Source organism: Lissotriton helveticus, chromosome 10 (assembly GCF_964261635.1).
Source record: "Lissotriton helveticus chromosome 10, aLisHel1.1, whole genome shotgun sequence".
Lineage (NCBI taxonomy): Eukaryota > Metazoa > Chordata > Amphibia > Caudata > Salamandridae > Lissotriton > Lissotriton helveticus.
In genome coordinates this window covers 916,893,527-916,915,936 of record NC_136071.1, presented here as the reverse complement: position 1 = coordinate 916,915,936, position 22,410 = coordinate 916,893,527, and the positions used below count along the sequence as shown (strand labels likewise).

General features: G+C 42.8%; 1 protein-coding gene across 2 annotated transcripts in view; it reads left to right on the top strand.

Moving 5' to 3' along the window:
* STAM (signal transducing adaptor molecule) overlaps positions 1–22,410 on the top strand; it is a 247,460-nt gene that overhangs the window by 99,151 nt on the left and 125,899 nt on the right. For both annotated transcript variants that reach the window (XM_078663570.1, XM_078663571.1), the window contains one exon: positions 7,186–7,280. In XM_078663570.1, the coding sequence (XP_078519696.1) occupies positions 7,186–7,280 (95 nt within the window). The remainder of the gene's footprint in view (positions 1–7,185; positions 7,281–22,410) is intronic.

Sequence of the window (22,410 nt, the reverse complement as noted above, 5' to 3'; positions counted from 1 at the left end):
ACACCTGCCTCCTGACTGTATGGACATCATAAAGGAGACTAGGCGACCTACCACCAGGGCCTGCTACACGGCGAAATGGAAGCGTTTTGTCATCTATTGCTCCAATATTAACATAAATCCACTTGATGCCTCCATGCAAAACATCATATGTTATTTGCTGCACCTGCACAGATGTAACCTAGCGTATAGTTCCATCAGGATACATTTAGCAGCAATAGCGGCTTATCTTCAAAATAGACAGCACCTATCCCTTTTCAGAGTGCCAGCCATTAAAGCATTTATGGACGGACTGAAAAGGGTCATTCCTCCAAGACACCCACCTTCGCCAGTCTGGAACCTCAACATAGTCCTCACCAGGCTTATGGGCCCACCATTTGAACCTCTCCACTCTTGTGAGATACAATTTCTCACATGGAAAGTGGCTTTTCTGGTCTCAATTACGTCACTACGACGAGTTAGCGAGCTGCAAGCCCTCACTATTCAGGAACCTTTCATTCAAATTCATGCTAACAGGGTTGTGCTACGCACCAACCCCAAATTTATGCCCAAGGTAGTTTCAGAGTTCCACATTAACCAAACTATCGAACTACCTGTATTCTTCCCAAATCCTGATTCAGTGGCAGACAGAGCACTACACACACTTGATGTTAAAAGGGATCTCCTGTATTACATAGACAGAACTAAAGACTTCAGGAAAACTAAACAACTGTTCGTTGCCTTCTCTCCACAACACAAAGGCAACACAATTTCTAAATCAGGTATAGCCAGATGGATTGTTAGGTGCATCCAGATATGTTATCAAAAGGCTAAACGCACGTTAACAGTTCCCCCAAGAGCGCATTCCACATGCAAATTAGGGGCATCCATGGCTTTCCTAGGTAACATTCCTCTAGAGGACATATGTAGAGCAGCTACATAGACCACCATACACACATTCACCAAACACTACTGCGTGGATGTACACTCAAAACAGCAAGCTGCTGTAGGTCAGGCTGTTCTCAGAACTGTCTTTCAGACTGCTGCAGCTGGCACGGGCAACCGCCAATAAGGAGGGTACTACTATTTATTCTATGCATAGATATAAATTCAGCAGCCCACATGCCTCGAACGGAATATGCTACTTACCAGTATGCATCTGTTCTTGGCATGTAGGGCTGCTGACATTTATATCGCCCGCCCTCCTCCCCGGTGCCTGTCGCAGCTGTAGCATTCACACTCATTCTAACGCATGGTCATCATTTACTTTATCACACTCCATCGCTGCCACAATGGCGAAAAACAATCTGAGCATGGAGGGGATGCCCATGCGCACTGTAGTCCAGGGGAGGAGCCACCTATCTCGTGATACTTCGAAGACTCTTCCAGGACAACAATGTGCAATCATCCGGACCCAACACTAGGCGGCGATCTATGCATAGATATAAATGTCAGCAGCCCTACATGCCAAGAAGAGATGCATACTGGTAAGTAGCATATTCCTTATAAAAGCTCTTATGGGGGCAATAGGACACTTATGTTGGTCCAGTAGTGAAGAGATTATTGCAGCGTTCATTTTATTGATGATGTTTGTACTCCATATTATCTGCACTTCTTTTTGGTCTATTACGGCGTTACCATTCACCTCCGTGGAGAGGTAAGCAGTAGTGAAACTTTAATCTTCAGATACAGAATTGTGTGATCACTTTCCTGTGTGAATTGAGAATTTAAATATAGGGCTTTTTGAAATAAGTCCTGGCTGCAAATTATGTAATCTTAAATAAGAGGAGCTAAAAGTTCCCTTTGTCGTGAATGCGGATAGGACATGTCCTTATACTCTTACGTTCAATATCACTCCATTGATTTCGTTCACTAATTCGAGAATTATTTTCCATCGCTTATCTGCTTTTATGGTAGTTGGGTATATCGGTGCTGGGATAGCTCATGCTTCACCTTGCTCTTTGATCCTGCATATTTTCTGAAATGCATTAGAGAATTTCCTGTGAAAGTCTCCTGTTGGTATTGTTTGTAGATTCCATTTTGATTCTATTATGGTTTCTGTATTGTCAAACGTTTTACCATTAATGGGTCAGAACGTGGAGGGATGTAGATGTTAAAGATAAGCACATTTTGGGCAGTGACGGGTCTTTCTTTCCAGTACTTTATCTTGATACATTGAGCATTGTTGCTAGACATATTGATCACTTCCAGATCCCACTATATTTCTTCCCTTAATAGAATTGAGAGTACTCCTTTTACATGGCCTCTTCGCACTACTACTGCCGGAATTTCAAATATAAAATAATCTTTTTGGTCAAAGGTGTTAAAAGACCATGTTTCTTGGAGCGACACTATTTTAGGGGAGTTTTCTAGAATTAGTGCTAACCTTTAGGGATCCTTGCCGACAAGTATCCATGATACAATAAGCTGAAGTCTGCTTAAAAATGGGTGTGTTTTAAAAGTTTCAGCACTCCATCCATCATCTCATTGTGCTTGCTTTGTTTGCCCTAAGTTGGGAGGGTATGCCCAGGTGTGGGTCCCTTGATCACTTTGCTACTGGATTCAAGCTAGCCTGGCTGATATGGGGTGTTACCCCGAAACAGGTCCCAGAATGCTTGTCTCCGGTCCAGGGAGGATCCTGCCTGGCAGTGAGGGCTGGACTGTTCCCAAGAGGCACAGGGTCAAGACTGATATGCATATGGCTGGGTCCAAACGGGAATGGGGAAGTGAGCTAAAGAATGATGATGAATTCATCTCAGATCTGTGACTGGGTGTGAGAGTCTGAAAAGTTTCGGCACTCCGTCCATCATCTCCTTTTGTTTGCTTTGTTTACCTTCCCCAGCCTATTACTGTTCAGGTTACCGGAGATCCAAGACCAAGATGATAACATTTCTAATTTGGTTGGATTGTTATTCCAAAATCCCCATCTTTAATACATATGGTTAGTTTTTTTTCAGGGGCGCGCAGTGAGTTCTTAGCGCCAAATGTTGTTAGATTGTGTTGTTGCTTTCTGCTCTCGTTCATCTGTTCTCTTTATTTGATCTGCTGTATGTTTTTTTTTAAATCCATTTATGTGTGAAGAGCCGCTCTCTTTCAAAATTACCGAAGGAATTATGGAAGACCAGAATTCCACTCTTACCAAGGTTGGTTGAGATTTATTCGGGAATGCCACTAATTTGATTTCTGATCAAGCTAGAGAATGACATGAATGGACCTTATAAAGGGGGTTTAAGATCTTTTCTCGATTCAGTGGTTAGTTCCTGTGAAAAGTAAGTCAGTTATTTCCACAGTACAATAGTGAATCTGTGACCTCTTTCCGCTAGAATTTTCTGAAGTTGGATGAACTTCTCCTTCAAAATTGTTCTTGGGCCGATGATCTTTTATTGATTTATGGTTTTGAAATTTGGCGCAAGAAGGTTCAGTTGTATCGGGTTTTCCTTTTTGTCAAAGCAATGATAGAAATCCTTATTTTGCAGGGGCTCTGAAGAAGTAGGGATTTGTGAATCCACCTTTTTTGTCTATTAATATTTATTGTGCTGGAAGGACTAACTGAGGGAACTTTAATTTCCGGGTTTTCTGTTTTGGAATTCTTCGCTTAGTTCTTTTATTTTCAAGATGACTATAGAAATTAAGCTATTGTGAAACATACTAATGGATCATCAAGTTTTTTCATATGAATAAAGTGCTGGTTGGCATTTTCTAAAATGATATTTTCTTCAAAGAGGATGTCATGTCCATTAGGCTAGTCCTGTCATGTATACCCTTGTCCCATCCACACAACAAAAATGGTTCTGAAACAGGTGACCTTTTACCTAGTGGCTTGCTCCTGTTTCTTCAAAACCAGGTGCTCGGTACCTGATGTACATAAACATGTCTTCAAGCGCGTTATAATTATTTAGTATGACGGTCACCACTTTTTTCATCCTTTGCCAACAGCCAGCTGTGCAAGATCGCATTTGTTTGGAAAAACATTCATGATTGTTTCCAAAACATTTGTGGTTGGTTTCAAAACATATTGATTCTAAAAGAAACCCTGGAGTGACCACTCTAGTATATAACCCCTTGCGCGGTGTCATCCTTGAGGCAGAGATGGGGTCCTTTGTCCTTGACTATCAGGTGAGGGGGATGATTCTTCCCTAGGGGTTTCTTGGTTATATACACATATACATGCTACACATACAGATCTAGGCTAGGTACATTTAGGCAAATTACTTAGGGTGCACATTTTAGGAATATGCAAGTGCTACTGTTTTTATCTGAACTGCTTATGTTCATCTTATTAGCACCATGGTAGAAATGTATCTACTATTTACTATATTGGTACTTGCAATCTGTTTTGTATGCTTCTGTCTCTTGATTGTCACAGCACATATGTTTTACACAAGACTGTTGCTGGACCAATAAATACTTATGGAAATGTCCTAATTGCCAACCTGTGTAGTTTCCGAGAGTAAGCAAGCATGAGTGTCTGAGCGAAACATACTGTACAGGTTTCTACGGTCTGTGAGGAATCAGGGTTGTCCTGTTCAGTGGTTGCCGGAAACTACAGACACCACTGTAAGATACAGGTGGGTGGTAGTGACACTGTGGAGCTAGCTGATCTAACGGCTGACATATCCTGTGGGGGTGTCTGGACGCGGTTGGGACACTAAGCCCTCAGTTTAGGTCATCCAAAACTTGCATGTCCTGGGAGATTCGTAGGAACTACAAGACAAGGGAGAGCAGTTAACAGATTCCTGAAAGTTGCTTCATTTATGCCCTAGTCAGTTTTCACTGTACATCTTGTGAAGGTGGGTACTTACTTCCCAATGGACACTTTGAAGATGTCTGATAACAGAAGTTTCTCAGCGAGGCCGTAATACTTGCTTGCTCTTTAGTGTAATAAAGCCTGGGATTCCCTGGCTGATGTTTATTCGCTAACTGCTAATGATAATACATTAAAAAAGCAAATGAGGAATTCATTGTTTGGAAATGTATGAGGCAATAGTTGATAAAACAATTACTTAGATTTACATAATTCTTAGGTTTTGTCAAAGTAAACGAGTGGAACCCTCAGCTGGAATAGTTGGATTGTTTAAGAAAACTGGAAAGTTGATAAAGTTTGAAACGACCTTCAGAGGAATAACTGGAAGGGTGCTCATGGCTACCATATTAGGCTGGAAATTAGGGCTCCACTGCTGAAAGGACTCCAATTTCACTAATCTTACGAGCTGAAGTGATAGCAACTAAAAAAGATGCTTTCCATGACCGATGCTGCACTGAAGCCTTTAGAATGGCATACATTGCAGCAGAACCAAATCGAGCTTCCAAGGAGGCCAGACCTTTCTTAATCTATTCATAGGAATATTGAAAAATGATTTCTGATGAGGACCTATCATTTTAGACAGCAGGTGATGCTATAGGCACAAGGGGGAGGGAGCATTTTGCATCTCATCCCAGCACAGTTCTCCCCATTGCATCCTGGTAAATGCAGTACGCTTACTTTCAAAGTTGCTTTAGTTCTTCACCAAAGTAGTTATAGGTAGTGCTGTTATCTCTAAACACGTGTTTCTGGGTTTAGCCCTTCATCAGTAGAGAGCAAACGTAATGTAGAGCAGAGAAAAGTCATCAGGGGTTGCTGAAATGGTGTCCAAGACTTCACAGGTCACAGTGCCACTCCACAGGCACACAAGTGCATCCCAGGAGAGCTAGTCAGCTCATTGGCTCACGGGAGCCTTTCAAACACAAAGGGGGGAGGGAGCACACTGCTTCTCATCCCAGCACAGTTCTCCACATTGCATCCTGGTAAATACAGTACGGTTACTTTCAAAGTTGCTTTAGTTCGTCACCAAAGTTGGTACTGGTATGGCTGTTATCTCTAGACATGTGTTTCTTGGTTTAGCCCTTTTTCAGTAGAGAGCAAAAATACTATGGAGCAGAGAAAATTCATCAGGGTTTGCTGAAATGGTGCCCAAGTCTTCACAGGCCACAGTACCACTCCACAGGCTATAGGCACCACAATGTCGTTTTGAGAAGAAGTCTATTCATTAATCAGTGTGGATATTTTGCTTGTCTGTCTTTTTGAGGGTGGTTCTCTGGATTTGGCAAGTGTTTTGGGGTCCCTGCAAGCTGCAGGGAATTATTTTAACATTTATGACTTCATTGAAGATGCCTAAGATGCAGAATCAGGACTAACCGCAAGTAACCATTGTATTTTCCGGTGTAGATTCTGTGTAAAATGTGTTGGATTTTGCACTAAGATGCCAGCCAGGTTGGCTGATGAAACGGTGTTGAAGGAATTTGCACGGAGAGGGTAGCTGGCTTAATTACCTAATCCATATAATTGGCTGGTGATTGCTTCCATTCTGGCTTATCAACCAAGTGTGTATAGGTAGTAATAACTCTGGATCTCAGAGGGCTGGGTGCTAAATTCAAATTCAGGGCCAGAATCCCCTTGCTTCAATGCTGTGCTGTGCCCCCAAAGACCCCAGCCCCCTCCTTACTGTCATTTCTAATCCTAATGGTTCCCACTCCGCTGAACCCTTTCTTCAAGAGTTTATAGATATCCATGCCTGAGACAAAGGTCCGAGATGATAAAAGCTCGAGCGAGTTTGAGCTACCATAAATGATGAGTTAACCTCCAGGAGAAGGACAGAAGCACCTACAGAAGAAGAAGACCGCTAGAAAGGACTGTGAGAGAAAGAGACTGGCAAACATCCTGAAGCTAAATAAGTAGAATTTGAGGCACCTTCGATAATCCTTGCTGTCACTGTAGTTAACAGTACACCACCCTCATATCTGAACATCCTAAAGGCATAGTGGACTCCTACACCATTAGTGTAGACCCTTGTGTGGCCAGTAACGTTTAACGTTAGTGGGATTAGTGCTAGTTCCTTCTACTGTAGCTACTGGTAATCAGTGCTGTTTTATACTTTGGGGTGACTACAACTAGTGTTAATTGTGTTGTTTATATAAAATGGTTTTGTATGTTCAATGGAAGCATGTTAAAACTTTGGAAAGGACCTTTCTTGCATTTTTTCTTTTCTTAAGCTAATACAAGACTTACGCTTCACTTCATTGGTAGCCCCTGTATGAAAGTTGATTTGCATTATTCTTTATACAATAGTCGGTTTGCAGGTTTTGCAGATATACATGAGAATATTATCCAAACTAGAGTATTCTTAATATGTATTATGTTTGATTGTGATTGCTTTATTCCATACTTTTTAGTGACTCAAATTGGTGGAAAGGTGAAACCCATTTGGGAATTGGGCTATTTCCCTCTAACTTTGTAACGGCTGACCTCACGGCAGAACCTGAAATGAGTGAGTAATATTATTGCTCATAAGCAAGAATGTTTTTAATGATTTATTCATCCTACTATGTTTCCTCCATATTGATGTTCATTTCATACATAAACAAAAGATTAAACTTTGAAGATCACTTCAGAATGCAACAATGAGTTAGCTTTCATTGCTACACCTGTTTTGTCTCAGAATGGAAACTGCATTTCACTGGATCAATTGTAGTTATGACATGTGATGTACAAAAATAAACAGTGTGGCTTGAGCTCAACCCCCTTCTGTTGCAGCTAGCTTTGGCTCAATACATGTCCTCTGTTGCTTGTTTTTGGCCGGTAGATGTAATGGTCTGCAGAAAGCGTGCTTCCATTGTAGTACATAGACTGTGAAACACCTACCTTGTCTCCACACTAACCCCTACTCCTCCTCCCTCTTCTACTCATAAATCTGCCAATCTTATACTAACTATCCCACCCTTTTGCCTATGTCTACTGTGTATTGCTATCCCCATGCTAGTTCCTACTCTTAACTCCTACTCATTGCACCCACTTCTACACCTATTAATATTATTACCTGTAGAGTGTGTGTGTCTCTGCCTCTCTCTTTCTTTCTTTCCTTCTTTCTATTTGGTATTCCTACTCTTACTCCTTATCTGCAGAAGATCCGTGAACCACCATTATCTGGGTCACTTGGGGACTACGAAGATCATTGTTGCCTGCAAATTTCAAAGGTTCAACAGGACTGCTGGTATTAGTGGAAAGACCTACAGTAATCTCTGGGACCAGTTGAGGAAAAGTTTATTGCCAAGGGAACCAGGTTCCCATTGCCAAGGGAACCAGGGTCCCATCCTCTCTTGGATGGAAAGCTTTGTCATTTGGGATTTTGAGGTGTAAAGCAAATAGCAATTCTCTTGCCATTAAATTTGGAGAATCGCTATTTCATTACAAGACCAGAGACAACTGTTATGCATGTTGGTAGCCCCGCAACATTGCCTAAGACAAATGTTCAATTGGCTTACAGTAATGCTGTGCAAACGTGGAGGAATTAGACCAATCAGTCTCCTTCATAATATCCTCCAATCTGCCACCCCTAGAAAAACACTGACTATCGATTGCATCTTTTATAGAATGAGCTTTACATTTCTGTAAATCTACATCCGTCTGGTTCATAATCCAGATTCCACTGTATTTACTGTGGGCACCTGGCGCCCAGGACTCCTGGAAGAGCTCACTAGCTCTTGTTGAAACGCCTGACATTTCTCTAGATCTGCTGACACTTTCCAGGCAAGAAGGTTCAAAGTCCCCATCAACACCAAAGGGTGTTCCTCCCCGTCTGCGTTTTGCAGAAGACCTGGTCGAGCTGGAAGGAAAAAGGAAACATCGTAACCAAGCTCCAAGGTCATTGCGAATCGTGCTTGAGAGACCCAAAACTGAGTTATCAGGACAGTTATGCACCAATCCTGCCTTACCTTCTGGAGAACTCTCAGAATCATTGAGAAGGGGTGAAATGCACATGCATTCGTTCCCTGTCGAGCTTGAAGGAAAACATTTAACGCTAGAGCATTGGGGGCTGGCATCCAGCACTAAGAATTTTCTAGCTGAAATGTCATCCTGCTCGCAAAAAGATCCAACTGTAAGGGTCCCTAAAACTGAGTTAGTCTGCTGAAATAATAACTGTTCAGTTTACATTTGCTGAAATCCCATAAGAATTTTGAATTCCAGTCTGCAGAAACATTCACCTTCTAAAGTAAATATTCTGCTTTGAGGTTTCTCTTGTGTTCTAAGCAGCAAAACCATAGCTTCTTTGCGAAGTCTGATAGGTCTGTTGATCTTGTACCGCCTAAACGATTTATATACGCTACTGCAGAAACAGTGTCGATCTTTAAGAAAACTGCTATGCCTTGCAAACGATGCCTGAAACACATTAGGGCATAAAGACCGGCTGTCAACTCTTGATAATTTATGTGATGCATTCTTTTTACGTGTGACCACAAGCCACCAGTATCTCGAGCACACAAGCGTGCAACCCAGCCTGTCAAGCTGGCATCAGATTCGAGTATAAAGTCTCGGGAACATCCTGATATCTCTCTGCCATTCCAGGCGTCCAGATTCTCCAACCACCAAAACTATTCTGATCTGGCTTACTTGTCCAGGCATATTTTGTCTCAATATCAAAAGCCTTCCCTAAGAGCCTTGGTTTTTATCCTCTGCAAGGCCCAATAATTCAATGGGCCCTGGAAAATTGCCTGGATAGATGATGAAAGAACACCTAGTACAAAGCGGATCTCTTTCCAGATCTTGACCATCTTTTTAAGACATAAAATCTGCATTACTTTCACAGTATTTATAGTGAAACCCAAGAATTCTAAGGACCTGGAAGGAATTAAGACTGAGGTCTCCCTGTTGACAATGAATCCCAAATCTTCCAAGAGCGACATGACCACGGACAAGTCTTGCAATATCTGCACTCCGCATTGAGACATAAGTAGTATATCACCCAGATAAACAATCATCCAAACTCCAAAAGGTTACAGCTCCCATCACCTTGGTAAAACCCCACGGTGCGAGGAGAGGCCAAATGGTAGAGCGTGGAACTGATCGAGTCAACCCTACCAGGTGAACTGAAGGTAAATTTGGGATTCCCTGGACATTGGAATTGTGAAATAGATGTCTTTCAGGTCTAATTTCACTAACCAATTTTGCTCAACAGCATGTCCCTCAGAAGTTGGATACCTTCCATCTTTAAATGTCTGTATGTTAGGAATCTGTGGATGTCTTTCAAATGTATCTACCCTTTGTTCTTCTTTTCCACCAAGAACAAAGGACTCATGAAAACCTTGCTTTCTAAGGCTACTTGAAGAATCGCTCCTTTCTGCAACAAGGTTTCACCTCCTCTTCTACAACACGCTTTTGTGCAGCCGTTAAGGTTTACTCTCTCTGGGTAACTACCTGAAAGGGCTCTTTGCAGAAATCTTTCTTGAACCCATGACTGTTTCCAAGACCCAAGGATCCTGTGTTACAGTGTCACAGATGTGGGGGAAAAGGTCTGAGGAGTCCTCCTACCTTTCTCGTGAAAGAAAGTAAGATTGCAGTTCTCAATGTTGTAGCCAGACAAGCCCTGTCCTTTTGACCTATTCCTTCTTCCCCGATGGGAGCGATCTCTCTGGGGTTAAAAGGATCCGGTCTGAAAGCTTCCGGCTTGGTAACCTCTTCCAAAGCCTCTTGGTTGTTTGAAGTTAAAGTGGGACCTCTAAGGGCCATGGCCGGCAGAAAGTGCCCTTCTGCGGGCTGGCAAAAAAAACTTGGATTAAACACTGTGCATATTACTCGGCGCCTTATCAAGAGCTGCAAATGTAGACACACATTTTCTTATTGTTTTAATCATGTCTTCCCCAAATAGAAGCCCTTTTGGGTTCTTTGAAGGTTCTTTTTCAGCAAGTTCACCAAGCTTATTTTCATCAAAACAACCGTGTGTTTTTCTGTACTTAGCACAGAGTTAACATTTCTTAGGAAAACCTTGACTCTTTGACTCCAGCTCCGGAGAAGGCTGATGCTAGGGGAAAGTTATAAGTGTGAGCCTCCTCTACCGTATCTATAATTATTGCCAGCGGTCAACCACATTGAGCAACCCGTTCTGGCATGACTTTAGGGACCTCTCCAAACCCTTTCTAGGGTCCCGACCCAGTATAAACAAAAAATGTTATTTACTCTGGATCAAGGTAGGGGTAAGACAAACCTTGTTCTGAATTACTAGACTTGAGCAATCTGCTCTCAGAACATTCTGTGCCCCTTTATCAAGTGAATTCCTTATCCATCATTTTCCAAATTTAGCTACGTGGTCTTTCGACCACCATTCAGCACTGCACAGGTGCCTGATATTATCCGGGGAGAACATTTCCTCTCCTAATGGATCCCTAATGGTAGCTTTGGAAGTAGAGGAGGAGTGCGACTACCTAAAGAGGTTGTCTTCATCAAGAGCGTCTTGATCTTAATCCAGAAAATACTCATCAAAGGGGCTCTCATTAAGTGACTCTTTGTCCCCAATCTCAGAAAGGTGAATGCCGTCTGTAGCATCTGACTCCCCTGTGCCGCTTCAGAGCACCCTTAATTTTTGTGTCGTGTACGATACCCAGACTCTTTGAGGTGCTTAGACCTCCCAATCTCTGTGAGGTGCTTAGACCTCCCAAACTCTGTGAGGTGCTTAGGCTTCGCATCTGTTTAGAAGGCTTGCCCCTTTTTGGATATGTTTACTCTTTCTTTTCCTCTTACCTCCTTTGCCAACCTGAGACAAGTGTTCACCTGACAATGTCTCTCTTGCCTCATCACTCTGATTACTTCATAATGTCATGACCTGATCAAGGGTCTCTCTCAATCATGAATGCATTTCGTTCTGAATCATTCTTTTAATCATCTCCTCATTAAAATCCCCTTGCTGGATCTCGAAGATTTCTCCCTGATAAGACATGATGGGGTTTATATGGATATGGGATTAACCCAGATAGCTAAAAAACATAAAACTCCTGGGGCAGTCTGTGTTAATTAACGAGACAGATTGTAATTGGGATATATATTTTGTCGAGTGATAGGATAAAAGTGCCACTGGAAGGATAGAATTGCCACTGAACAAAATGCAGATTAAAAAAAAACACCTTGAAGTATCCAGCGCACCGATCAACTGTCAGCAGATCACTATAGAGAGGTGCACTATAACCGTCAACTGTTTATCAGAGTGAAATGTTGCTGTGACCCTACCTGCAGCATAGGCGTCTCATGAGTTTACCACTCAAGTCCCAATTTAAAATGGTGCCGTACAACATGCTGAGGTCGTTGCCGAGCGCATTCCTCCTGATGCCACGTCAATGCGGCCTACCGCGGATAGCGGTCTGCCGCATCTGAAGGCCCAGCAAGAATGGTGCCTCTGGGGCAGTCCTTGTCCCTGCAGCCCATAACGTCTTAATCCCCTCAGTGGGTACAGGACAACAGGACCATGCGGGTCAGGTTTGAGGATCGAGGGCATAACACCACAGTGAGAGCAGGTAGGCTGTGCTTTATTCGAGCTTGCCTTATTAATCACATTGATACACGAAGTGCTCTTGCCTAATTACTGCCATAATGAACCCACAAAGACAATAAATAATAGAAAAGAAGACGTTTCCGTAAATTGGAAACAGTGATGAAAAACAAACTTAAAAAGGGAATAAAACGGCTACGCAGCGCTTCTAGTAGTAAACCATATTTAATCCATACTTAAGCTCTAAACAGAAAACATTATTTAGGAAGAAACATTAAACAGAGCAATAACAAATGTTGGTTACTTATCTGTGAGGAGCAACATTTAAAAGAGGCAGAATACTCACTGCATGGACTTCTTATGTGTGCTGACTATTCTATTCTGGAATGTTTTCTTTGTGATGTATAATACTTCCAAGTGCCGCATGGAGTCGCTTTAAAGGAATAATGCATCATGGTAGCCTCCGTCTTGTAATGAAATTGATCTATTTTTGGATGAGCCAATCTGCAAATATGCCTTGAAGCATGTCATCATTAAAAACGTACTCATGATTTTCTTTGTAAAACCTGCAAAGGTGCCTGTTTGACTATTTTAAATTCCCGGTTGAGTGAACAGCTTTTATTGTCAGCTCACTGGCCACAGACCATGGCCAAAGTGTTTTGAGCCTACAAAAAAACGGGTCTTTTATCTAGTACCACCCTATTTGTTCAGACAGTGCCCCATAATGGTGGTGCCTACCAATTGAGAGGCTACTCATCTTCAGAAAAGGTTGGAAAGCCTAGAGAGCTTGATGGACCTTCCTGAGTGCAGAGACATTGATGTGAAAACTACTTTCCTTTTCTGACCACAGGCCTTGGACAGACAGATTGTCTAAACATGCTACCCTGCCCAGGAGGAAAACATCTATGCTATTGTCTGAAATGACAGAGTTTGTAGTATGGAAACTCCCTCAGCAAGATTGTTCCTCATGCACCACTGCAGTAGGAATTGCTTTGATCTAGTAATAGCTGGAGTTTGTCATCCTAGCTACCCTATCCTTTTGTGATATTGTTCGGCAGCTAGCTCTGCAGAATCTACTCTGATAACCTGCTTTGAAACCAGGCAACCTTCTTGGACCACCACCTTGTATTCCTATCTCTGCTCTCTAGGTAGGTCTTCAAAAAGGTTCTTCAGCATATTCCATATCTCCTCATCATAGTTGCAAAGAAGGGTAGCTGCACCAGCTGTTTTTAACACTGTAGCTGCAGTAGCACACATTTTCTTTTCTGTTACAGACTTTTTTGCTCTCTTTCTCAGTAGGAGCCAATTAGTCTGGAGCTGAAGCATTTCTTATTTTTACTGTAAAGTTGATGACTAAATCGGGCATGGTGTATGAGCTCTATTTCATTTAAGCCAGGTATTGGTGGTACTAAAGTCGTAGGAGAGGCTCAGGGTTGAAGGGTCTTCATTGTTATGCAAAACAATATCTGCAAGGTTTTGAAAGGGATGTTTTAATTGTACAGTTCCTCGGGCTAAAACATCCTGAAACAGGAAAATGATGTCCACCAGGGAGATTTTTGAGATGGAACCCATTAAGAATGTCTGTGTGGAGGAAAAAAATTAAGGCTGTCCCCCCGATCACCTAAATCAGAGGACCACTTCAGAGACCGAGAAGAGCTTTTGTGCCTATTTTATTTTAGAGGCTGTTCTAAATCCAGATCACTTAAGGGAGTAGGTGGAGGTACATGTGGAATAATTGGAGAAGGAACCAACCTGGGGCTTGATGTTCTCTTCTGATACTAAAAATAAAGGAGGTCTTTCTAGATACTAATACAAGTTCAGGATAGGAGGATGCAGGATAGAAGGCTGCAACCCACTTTTAATGGATGCTCCAATAGAGCGGTCTTTTGATGCCCATTCAGAATTTATTTAGCGGGCCTCACGTTCTTTCACAAAGTGAGAAGCCGAAAGGTAGACCTTACGCACCTTAAGGGGGTCTTTAGCATACTTGTTTCTCCCACAGGATGGGCACTTCACACATAGTAAAGACATGGTAACTGGAAAAAATGAAGAAAGAGGCAAAAATAACTTCACAAGACTTCTTTGAAATCAAAAATCCTTAGATTATGAGAGAATTACTTCAGAAATGTATGTGAAAAAACCCAACCAGAGTTGTGAAACTCCACTCCTACAAGCTGGAGAAAGAGTGCACTCTGACACAATTGCTAGTATAAGGCATTCTGGGATTAGGCATCCCTTGGTCTTTGAAACCATTTCACCTAAAATGTTTAATGGAAATGTTCAGAATGGATGGCATTCACCATTTCATAGAAACCAATTCATACAATGTCTTTTTGTTCGAAATGTGCTTTTGCATGCTTATTTTTGAAGGTGTAAATACAATAGTTGCACCCACCCATTCCTCAACCATAAAACCCCTCACTAACTCTAAACTCCACCCATTAAAACCCCTTTTTGATGTCTAATCCCTAACCATCTCTGACTGCTCAAAATCCTTTAACACACCCAAGCACCACCCACCCCTGCACCCAAGAAAAAACCCTCAATGCCCTTAAACACCACCCAGCCATGACTCATAAAACCCCTCACAACCCCTAAATTCTAACCATTCCTGAACCCTAGAAACCCCTTTCTACATCTAAACTCGACTCATCCGTGAATCCTTGAAAACCATCACCACCCTAAACTCGACCCATTCCTACACAAACAAACTCTTAACCACCCCTAACCTCTACCTATTACTTGACCCTCACCAGCTCTAAGCTCCAATCAAGAACCCTAAAACCTCTCAACACATCCCATAGCATTAAAGACACTTCAAACCCCTAAACTCACCTCATCCGTGACCCCTAAAAAAGCCTTCACCACCCCTGAACTTCACCCATAACTGATACCTAAAACAAGCTCACCACCATTAAACTCTACCCATCGTTGAACCCGAAAAAAAAACCTTTCTGGGACTGAACTCCACCCATGCTTGACTCCTAAAAACCCCTGATTAGCCATCCTTGAACACAAACACACCTCACTAGTCCTAAACTCCACCCAAGTTTAATGTCATTTTCCTTAAAATGATCTAGCCTTTAAAATGTTTCCTTTAATGTTTTATTTATTTGTATTTGCCAAAAATTCCCTTTTCTTAAAACTGTTTTGCATGATTTGGTTTCCTTCAGTATGGTTTCTCTCTTCTCCTTCCCTTGGGAAGCATCACACATTCCCCTGTCAATTGTAAATGTATATATGCCACTGATAGCAAGGGTGAAATGCAGTGATAGAACATTTGGAAACCAAGATCATGGTGCTTCAGAATGGGTCGAATCCAATAGAATGAGTTATCTCAGTGGATTTTAATATGAACATGATGGGCTCCCTACCGATGAATGAGATTTTGGCACCCAAAACGCACTTTGGGCAATCCCAACTCAAAGTAAATGTCCATCCTGCTGATGGGACAAAAAGGGCACAGACTTTATCAACAAACTAGAACATCTTAGTCTTAGAGTAGCTAATGGCCGCTTCCTATCTAATAGCCCACCAGTGGCGTCTTGTCACAATTGAACAGTTCCCTAATCGACTAGGCAGTACTATCAACCTCTTTGCTCCACCTTGTTGATAGCTTTAAAATAGCGGCAAGATAGGAAAGTCATCATCTACCCCAGAACAGTGCCTACTTTCTAATTTGCCTATCACAAGCCTGTCGTAGAAACACATGGCTCAGCTTCAGCAGTTAAACACGCATTGGCATAGCCAATAGGTCTCTTCTTTGGGACCGTATAAGTGTTTAGCCAGGGATATTGGCAATGTTTTTAAGGTATGTTGTAGAGCAATGCAGCTGCTGTCTTTAGTACTGTAAAGTTTGTGTGCAAGTTGTGCTTAGTAAGGGCACTGGCATGGTGTGGAATGTAGTGGGGAGTTTGTGATATGGTGTGTGTTGGTGGGATGTATGTGTGTATATATCATAACAGACTTTGAGGATTACAACGCTGAGCACCTCACATATTTCTTTATGTAATGATATACCTTCAGAAATGAAATCTACTGAGAAATAAATGTTATTGTGATTAGTCAGGCCGGACACGAGATAGCAAGGAATAAACATTAAAAGGCAGTAGGGAACCCTATAAGGTACTGTACATCTCAGGGCCCCATCTTTACCCCCAAATGTTGTATTATTATTTGAGCATTTGTGTTGCTCTCTACAGATATTTCAGGTATCCATAGTGATTTTGTAGCATGTATCTGTTCGCTCTGCAAGCAGGCTATAACATTATATAACAAAAGATTGAAATTTATAAATTAAGTTTTTTTAATTAAATTCATTAATTTGGAAAGAATATTAATACTCCAGAACACATAGCATGATTCCATTCAATGCATGTCTAATGAAGAGCTGAGTTATTTTTTTGCGCTACGATTATTTAAGCTCCTTGTCAGATATGTTTCAATAACTTTGTGATGTTTTCCTTTAGAATATTTTGCAGTGGCCATAATCATGACTTAAAATGTTCCACAGGGCCATGCATAAGCCTGCTCCCTAGCCAGGTCGTGACGACCTAAGAACCCAGAAAAGGCACTTGTCCACGTTAATGGTATTCACCAAAAGCAGATGCCCCACACAAAATGGAATCTATTCACAACAGGAAACCAGCTAGGGGAGAAAGTCCACAATCTTTCCTCCTCGTTGTTCACCCCATGGGCCAGGCACAGATATGTTTAATGTAATGTCCCATCACAAGGGCCTATCCTAGTTTAACACGGACTGAAGTATGTGGCACTGCAAGAATTGGAAATCCGAGAACCCATGCATTTCCTTGCAGCGCTGCTGACACCCCATTACAAAGCCTGACTGATCACCTATCTGCGGCTTATTGCTATATTTGCGTGTTACACTGGTACTAATGAGGTGAATCCAAAGCTCAGACAGTGTTAGCATGTTTACAAAATGGCAAAATAATGAAGCAACACCCTCACAAAATGTGCAGCATTGTGCCTCGTAATTTGCCTTTTCTTGCCACATAATTTACTCAACCCTGCTGCATATTTTGCCCTCCCCTGCCACATAATTCCATTGGCCCCGATTATTACCCTCTCACACAGTAGGAACCTATTCACGTTGGTCTGTTTTTTTTTCTTATCCGACTGTACTGCAGAAGTGCAATCACAAGCATTATCAATAATTCAGCTGTTGCCATGCAATTATTGGCCACAGAGAACAGCAGTTCATAGCAGACTGCTGCAATGCCAGTTACAGCAAATAGACTAGAGTGAAATATGTATGTGGTCAAACTGTCCGACTCCGCTCCTTCCAGCAACGTTAAGCAGCATCTTGCACTTTGATGGTGAAAGTGTAATATGCTGTTTAAGGCTGCTGGAGAGCCCGGAGACAGTGGCTTGCGCCCCTGTTTGATTAATTACATAAACAGCCCCATGGAGTGTACGGATTGCGGCTTTTTACCAACTTCCACGTACATCGCCGGCCATGGTATATACACTGGTAATGCTCCAGAAGTGGAAGCAGAGTGTGCCATGGTATACACGCGGGTAATGCTCCGGAACTAAAAGCCTAGTGTGCCATGGTATACACACTGTAATGCTCCGGAAGTGGAAGCATAGTGTCTATGGTATACACATGGGTAATGCTCCTGAAGTAAAAGCCTAGTGTGCCATGGTATAGACACCGGTAATGCTTCGGAAGTGGAAGCCTAGTGTGCCATGGTATACACACCTTTAATGCTCCGGAAGTAAAATCCTGGTATGCCTTGGAATACACACTGGTAATGTTCCGGAATTGGAAGCATATTGTCCATGGTGTACACACCGGTAATGCTCCAGAAGTGGAAGCGTAATGTGCTATGGTATACACACTCGTAATGCTCTAGAACTGGAAGCATAGTGTCCATGGTATACACACCGGTAATGCTCCGGAACTGGAAGCGTAGTGTGCTATGGTATTCACACCGGTAATGCTCCGGAAGTGGAAGCATAGTGTGCTATGATATACGCACGGGTAATGCTCCGGAAGTAAATGCATAGTGTGCCATGGAATACACACCAGTAATGCTTCGGAAGTGGAAGCCTACTGTCCATAGTATACACACAAATAATGCTCCGGAAGTTGAAGCCTAGTGTGCTGTGGTATACACACCGGTAATGTTCTGGATTTGGAAGCCTAGTGTTCATGGTGTACACACCGGTAATGCTCCAGAAGTGGAAGCGTAGTGTGCTATGGTATACACACTGGTAATGCTCTAGAACTGGAAGCATAGTGTCCATGGTATACACACCGGTAATGCTCCGGAACTGGAAGCGTAGTGTGCTATGGTTTGCACACCGGTAATGCTTCAGAAGCATAGTTTGCCATAGTAAACACACCGGTAATGCTCCGGAAGTGGAAACTTAATGTGCCATGATAAACAACGATAATGCTCCAAAAATGGAAATGTAGTGTGCCATAAACACACAGGTAATATCCTGGAAGTGGCAGTGTAATGGCCATGGTATACACCGGTAATGCTCTAAAAGTAGAAGCGTAGGGTGCCATGATATTCACACGGGTAATGCTGCGGATGTGGAGGCCTAGTGTGCGATGGTATACACATGGGTAATGCTGTGGAAGTGGAAGCGTAGTGTGCTACGATATACACATGGGTAATGCTCCAGAATTAAAAGCCTAGTGTGCCATGGTATACACAGGGATGTGGTGACATTACAACGCATGCTTTTACCACGCATGCCTTTACAACGCAGTTTTTACAACGCATGCTGTTACAACGCATAGCGCTTTGGGGTGCTGGATAGTGAATAGTTTAATTTACTATTCCAACTCCAGTCCCCGTGGATAGTAGGGAAGGTGTTGGATAGTAAATTAAATCTATTCCCTATCCTAGAGCGCCCCCCAGCGCAATGCGTTGTAATGACATGCGTTGTAATAGTTGCGTCGTAAAGGCACTGCGTGGTAAAAGTTGCGTTGTAAAGGATGTTTCCCTATACACAGTGGTAATGTTCTGGAAGTGGAAGCGTATTGTCCATGGTATACATACTGGTAATGCTCCAGAAGTAAAAGCTTAGTATGCCTTGGTATACACACCGGTAATGTTGCAGAATTGGAAGCATAGTGTGCCATGGTATACACACAGTAATGCTCCAGAAGTGGAAGCATAGTGTCCATGGTATACATATAGGTAATGCTCCTGAAGTAAAAACCTAGTGTGCTATGGTATACGCATCGGTAATGCTCCGGAAGTGGAAGCGTAGTGTGCCATGGTATAGACACCGCTAATGCTCCAGAAGTGGAAGCGTAGTGTGCCATGGTATACACACCGGTAATGCTCCGGAAGTAAAAGCTTAGTATGCCTTGGTATACACACCGGTAATGTTCCGGAATTGGAAGCATAGTGTCCATGGTATACACACCGGTAACGCTCCGGAAGTGGAAGCGTAGGGTGCTATGGTATACACACTAGTAATACTCTGGAAGTAAAAGCCTAGTGTACCATGATATACAACAGTAATGCTCCAGAACTGGAAGCGTAGTGTGCCATGGTATACACACCGGCAATGCTCCGGAAGTGGAAGCATCGTGTGCTATGGTATACGCACGGGTAATGCTCCGGAAGTAAATGCATAGTGTGCCATGGAATACACACCAGTAATGCTTCGGAAGTGGAAGCCTACTGTCCATAGCATACACAAATAATGCTCCGGAAGTGGAAGCCTAGTGTGGTACCCCAGTAATGCTATGGAATTGGAAGCTTAGTGTCCATGGTATACACACCAGTAATGCTCCGGAACTGTAAGTGTATTGTGCCATGGTAAACACACCGGTAATGCTCCGGAAGTGAGGCGTTTTTAGTAATCTTAAGTGGAAGCGTAGTGTGCTATGGTAAACACACTGGTATTGCTCCAAAAGTAGAAGCGTAGTATGCCATGGTATACACACCGGTAATGCTCTGGATTAGGATGCACAATGTCCATGGTATACACACTGGTAATGCTCCAGAAGTAGAAGCATAGTGTGCCATGGTATATACTCGGGTAATGCTCCAGAAGTAAAAGTCTACTGTACCATTGTATACACCGGTAATGCCCCGGAATTGGAAGCATAGTGTCCATGGTATATACACCGGTAATGCTCTGGAATTGGAAGCATAGTGTCCATGGTATACACACCGATAATGCACCAAAAGTGGAAGCGTAATGAATGTGCCATGGTATAAACACCGGTAATGCCCCGTAATTGAAAGCTTAGTGTCCATGGTATACACACAGGTAATGCTCCGGAAGTGGAAGCGTAGTGTGCCATGGTATACACCCCTTTAATGGTCCAGAAGTGGAAGCATAGTGTGCCATGGCATACACACCGGTAATACTCCAGAAGTAAAAGCCTAGTGTACCATGGTATACACCGGTAATGCTCCGGAATTGGAAGCATAGTGTCCATGGTATACATACCGGTAATGCTCCAGAAGTGGAAGCATAATGTGCCATGGTATATACATGGGTAATGCTCTGGAAGTAAAAGCCTAGTGTGCCATGGTATGAACCGGTAATGCTCCGGAAGTGGAAGCTTAGTGTCCATGGTATACACACAGGTAATGCTCCGGAAGTGGAAGCGTAGTGTGCCATGGTATACACACCGGTAATTCTCAGGAAGTAAAAGTCAATTGTACCATGGTATACACCAGTAATGCTCTGGAACTGGAAGCATATTGTCCATGGTATACACACGGATAATATTCCAAAAGTAGAAGCATAGTGTGCCATGGTATACACACCGGTAATGCTCCGGAACTGGAAGCATATTATGCCATGGTAAACACACCGATAATGCTCCGGAAGTGAGGCATTTTTTAGTAATTGAAAGTGGACTAGTAGTGTGCTGTGGTAAACACACCAGTAATGCTCCAAAAATAGAAGCGTAGTGTGCCATGGTATACATTCCGGTAATGCTCGAAGTAAAAGCCTAATGTGCCATGCTATACTCTGGTAATGCTCCTGAACTGGAAGCATAGTGCCCATGGTATACACACCGGTAATGCTCCGGAACTGGAAGCGTATTGTGCCATGATAAACACACTGGTAATGCCCTGGAAGCGGAGCATTTCCAGTAATCGGAAGTGGAAGCATAGTTTGCCATGGTAAACACACCGGTAATGCTTCCTAAATGGAAATGTAGTGTGCCATAAACACACCGGTGATTTTCCGGAAGTGACAGCGTAATGACCATGGTCTACACCGGTAATGCTCTAAAAGTAGATGCGTACGGTGCCATGATATAAACACTGGTAATGCTGCGGAACTGGTGGCCTAGTGTGCATACACAGTGGTAATGTTCTGGAAGTGGAAGCGTATTGTCCATGGTATACATACTGGTAATGCTCCGGAAGCGTAGTGTGCCATGGTATACACACGGGTAATGCTCCAAAAGTGGAAGCATAGTGTGCAATGTTATACACATTCGTAATGTTCCGGAAGTGGAAGCGTATTGTCCATGGTGTACTCCCTGGTAATGTTGTGTTGCGTTTGAGGCTCCGATTGAATTTTCCCGATTCATGCCCTTATATAGGTACAATTCACGTTGCCCTTATATAGGCATAGAAATCAAGCCCTTATTTATGCATAGCCCATGCTACCCAAATACAGGCATGGCTACTTCCATCCGTTCCCCAAACGTCACAACCATTTCTTGGAAAACTAGCTTAAGCCGTTAGGGATTTCCCCTTGCTTGAATATTGATTCCTCCAAGAACTCAGTTAGTTTTACAATGAACGACGATTCCCCAGGGGTTCATTCATGACGTTCATATGCCTGACTTTACGTCAACTATGGCATTCCTAAACACCTTTAAGGTATAAATATACCTTCACTTGCTATAGCAAGATACGGTGGTTTGGAGCAGTTCGAAGACCTACTTGCCCGACGCAGCTCGCTACAACAAGTGCTGAAGGAAGCCGACTCTCCAACTGACGCACTGATCAGGAAGCTGTCCTTCTCTGCCAAGAATCCAACTCCAGTGTTTCCAGCTCCTCTTGCGGGGTGTTGGGAAATCGAGTCCCGAGACAGAGATACCAGACCTCCTTCATTCTAAGGTATGGAGCTGATAAAAACCTAGAGAAACCTTTGGTAGATTCTTGGCAAACAAAAC